Raw genomic sequence first — 4,549 nt, forward strand, 5'->3', positions numbered from 1 at the left:
TCAGGATTGAACTGGCCCGATGGGGTTGATACAATAAACGTTGCTTTTTCGCTCTCCGGTATAGTAGCAAGGGCTGTTGACTCTGATGTTAAAAATGGTGGAAGAACCACTTCAAGTGCAAGTTCTAACAATAGCTGTATAACCTGCCTTTCCAACTCAACACACAGCAATCCAGACTCCACCAAAAGTTCATAAAATGTCTGAGACGTTATAACAGCGTGCAGTTTCATCCTATTAACAGCGTTCTCACAGACTGCAGCTGTCATTAGGCGAAATAGATATTTAAACAATTTGATGTAAACAGTCAAATCAGACTCATCCATGTGCTCTCTTTTTCCTTGAAAAGTATGAAGGGTCGTCAATAAAAGAGAGAAACCAGTGGCTTCGCCGAAGACTCTTTGGGCAGAGCCATTAACACCAACAATACGCCATAGAGCACCCATTGTATCACATTTGGCATCATCATGAAGCTTGTATTGATGGCCAGAAATACCAGTGACCATTCCACTTTTCAACAAATCGACAACAGCTCCTAATTCGTCATGATGGACCTGGTTGGAGAGTAAGCAAGAAAAGTAAGAATGTTCCCCAATTACACAAAGTAAATACCTATACTGTTTAATGTAATCTAACACATCTTCTTTGCATTAAAACTGACTTTTGCATAGTTGATTCAAGAAAAAGAAGTTACCTGTTTAGAGTCTTCTGTGATTAGACATGATAAGATCCTCAAAACGCCTGTTCGATGGGCATCAGATATCAAGAAAGGAAGAATAATCGCCACACCGTTGGCCGCACGAAAAGATGTCTGATTAGCCTCAGCTTTCTTTAACAAAGCGATCAAACAATCCCAACCAACAGTAATAGTGTTGTCAACTTCAAATACAGGTAACTTTCCTGACCCAGATTCCATCAACTTTGGTGATGAAATAATGGCATCTTTAGTGTCTAAGTGCATCTTGAAGCTACCTGAGCTAGGCTTCCGATCCGAATGATTAGACACTCCACTAAACTGATCTGGACCCATAAGAAGCTTGTGCTGCTTTAAATCATCCTGTAAGACTTCCAAAACGCCAACTTCACGTAGGACTTTTTTATATTGTTGATCAAAAGATATGAGCTTCACAAAGAAAGAAAGTATGGTGTGCTTCAACTGAGATGTAATTGGCTGTTGCAATAAGCAACAAAGTGACAACAATTCTTGCTCTGGCACACAATTCACCACTGTGACAGCATATTCAAGAATTTTGAGAATTATATCTTGCAGCGAGGAAGGAAAACCAGCCATGTTGAGGACAAGTAATGGAACGGTTCTTAATTCCTGACACAATCTATAGTTTTCCACGTGGCTCGAGAATATCTTAAACATTCTATTCAATACTTCTGCCTGAAGATCCTTATTCTCTGCCTTCAGGAAGATATCTTGCAGCATTTGGACAGCTTCCAGGTCCTTAACTTTACCACTTCCCTGTTCCCATGTCTCGTCATATATGCTGTCAACAGATGAAGTTCGACTTCTGTTATGCCCAGTTGGCTTTGTTTGGGATGACCGTGAGGCCCTCCCTACAGATGGCTCAGCTGGACCAGTCTGAGCCAGGGTGACGAGAACATCAAGCAATCTTGACAACGATGGAGCAAAGTTTTGTGAAGAAATATCAGCATTTTCCCTACTGCTCGTATTTTCTCCATCAGGAACCACTTCAGAGCCATCTGAACCACTATCTTGATTCATAGATGAACGACTAGGCACAAAAATCGGATTTTTTGGCAAGGAAGATAGAATCAGGGCAAACTGAACAAGAAAGTGGTAACCGTGTGCATTACGTATGTCCTCCCTCAGCCTAACACCACCAGCCTCTACAAAGTCAAATTTGAAAAAGATTAGTAGCCATAATCAGAACAGCTTCCGCTTACATGTTCATATATAAACATGTGACTAATGAATGTTCTACAATCACGTTGCATTTTATTCATACGTACATAACATATATAGAGCTCTGTAGATCATATTTACCAGGNCACACAATTCACCACTGTGACAGCATATTCAAGAATTTTGAGAATTATATCTTGCAGCGAGGAAGGAAAACCAGCCATGTTGAGGACAAGTAATGGAACGGTTCTTAATTCCTGACACAATCTATAGTTTTCCACGTGGCTCGAGAATATCTTAAACATTCTATTCAATACTTCTGCCTGAAGATCCTTATTCTCTGCCTTCAGGAAGATATCTTGCAGCATTTGGACAGCTTCCAGGTCCTTAACTTTACCACTTCCCTGTTCCCATGTCTCGTCATATATGCTGTCAACAGATGAAGTTCGACTTCTGTTATGCCCAGTTGGCTTTGTTTGGGATGACCGTGAGGCCCTCCCTACAGATGGCTCAGCTGGACCAGTCTGAGCCAGGGTGACGAGAACATCAAGCAATCTTGACAACGATGGAGCAAAGTTTTGTGAAGAAATATCAGCATTTTCCCTACTGCTCGTATTTTCTCCATCAGGAACCACTTCAGAGCCATCTGAACCACTATCTTGATTCATAGATGAACGACTAGGCACAAAAATCGGATTTTTTGGCAAGGAAGATAGAATCAGGGCAAACTGAACAAGAAAGTGGTAACCGTGTGCATTACGTATGTCCTCCCTCAGCCTAACACCACCAGCCTCTACAAAGTCAAATTTGAAAAAGATTAGTAGCCATAATCAGAACAGCTTCCGCTTACATGTTCATATATAAACATGTGACTAATGAATGTTCTACAATCACGTTGCATTTTATTCATACGTACATAACATATATAGAGCTCTGTAGATCATATTTACCAGGTCTGTACGATAGTTCCACACATTCAAGTAACAAATCCACAATGCCCATAGTGTAGGCAGAGTCACCACAATTTGGATCAAAATCTTTGACAGCCATCAAGAGCACCTTAATCTGCACGAGAACGCAAAAAACCTCAATGGCTTGTTGCACTTATCACTTTGCAACACTAAGCTTCTGAAGAAACAAAAATTAGGCATACAACATGTAATTATCATTTGCTTTTATCCTGAAATCAACATAAGTTCCTGCTAACCAAGTTCTTTACCACCAAAAAAAATCTCACATAGTTTCAACATTAGAAAGAAAGAACAACCCCAAGGTCAGCTTATAAGCATGCATGATAATCAATATACTACACTCAAGCAGTCTGCATAGTTCACTGGCATACCAGATGGTGCTTGCGTATGTATCTTGCTGTGCTCCCATTGTCATTGACAAGTAGAAGTCCAAGGATCTGGAAGAGACACGAAAGGGTGTCAAATGAAACTATAAATTTCAGATTATTAAATCCAGTTTCAATCGTGTATCTAGAAAGCCGTTCACAAATAATTTCGGTTTAGCATGATACTCTAAAACAGATGTGCGAAAAATACCTGCATTGCATGTCTGTGAAGCTGTATGTTGTGAAGGGGAACTAGACCTTCTTTATATTGAGAGAAAACTGTAACGGAGCCATTGGCAACCATATTGAAAAGCGACTCAAGAGAGTCATCTTCGATCAAACTTTGAGCAGCAGAAGGATTGCTTGCTAATGCTTTCATGATATGGACAACACTACCCTCCACCTATAAGAATGAAGGGACACAAAGTATTTATTAAACTGATCAAGGAATTGTGTAGTATAAATTTGGTTGTCAATATCCAGCTCAAAACAATGTCGAAAAACATATATAGTATTATTAAGATTTGGAATGTAACTATTGAAACAGAACCTCAAGTCGTCTAGTATGTAGAACTCTGTATCCAGCATCTTTTTCCGCTGATACCTCTTCCAAATCAGCAGTTATTTTACTTTTACCTAATTCATCATATGCTAGAAGTGCACTGAGAACGTGTATTAGACAAGAGAATATCCCAGAATCCAGTAGTGATTGTTTGTCGATAGGCTGAAAAGAAAACATAAGAGGTTGCGTTAAGGAGGCAACACAATACATAAGGCATAAAACCATAAAAGAGTAAGCATCATGGACGACGAGAAATAGAGCTTTGCAATCTTCGATGGAGTGTGTAAACTGGAAGACATGTTAAAGTCAAAAAAGTACCCCAGATACAAGTACTTCAACAGCTGTTAAGAGGTTTGCACCAGGACTAAATCCCTCCTGTAGGAAGAAATCATGGATTAAAAAATAGAGAAGAGAGGGTGACATGTCAAGATGCACAATATTCAGAAAGAAAAGGCGAACCTTGGTGACATCTGAAAAGAACTTTAATACTTTCTCTACATCCAGTGACCTTGTCTTGCTACCGATCTTCAACTTTTCAATATCTGTCACAAATGCTCTCCCAATGACAAAAGAGAATATATGTGTTTCTACTAACCTGCAATTAAAATTAATCTCTCAATATTGGTGATTATACCATATCTGACCAACAAGAATAGAATATGAGGTACGGAAAAAGACTCGCTAGACAGGGAAAGAACATACAGGTTGAGAAACATATAAAAATTCACATCATGAGAAGACTGGGAGACACTCGGAAACAACAAACCCTACTTCAACG

General features: G+C 39.5%; 1 protein-coding gene across 1 annotated transcript in view; it reads right to left on the reverse strand.

Moving 5' to 3' along the window:
- Positions 1 to 4,549, reverse strand: part of LOC104759055 (protein SPIRRIG) — a gene marked incomplete in the record, with an annotated part of 19,989 nt that overhangs the window by 12,689 nt on the left and 2,751 nt on the right. The window contains 6 exon segments of the mRNA XM_010482027.1: positions 33 to 551; positions 692 to 1,841; positions 2,015 to 2,666; positions 2,824 to 2,938; positions 3,216 to 3,281; positions 3,421 to 3,612. Coding sequence (XP_010480329.1) covers positions 33 to 551; positions 692 to 1,841; positions 2,015 to 2,666; positions 2,824 to 2,938; positions 3,216 to 3,281; positions 3,421 to 3,612 — 2,694 coding nt within the window.

This window comes from Camelina sativa, chromosome 17, assembly GCF_000633955.1.
Source record: "Camelina sativa cultivar DH55 chromosome 17, Cs, whole genome shotgun sequence".
In the NCBI taxonomy this organism is placed as follows: Eukaryota; Viridiplantae; Streptophyta; class Magnoliopsida; order Brassicales; family Brassicaceae; genus Camelina; species Camelina sativa.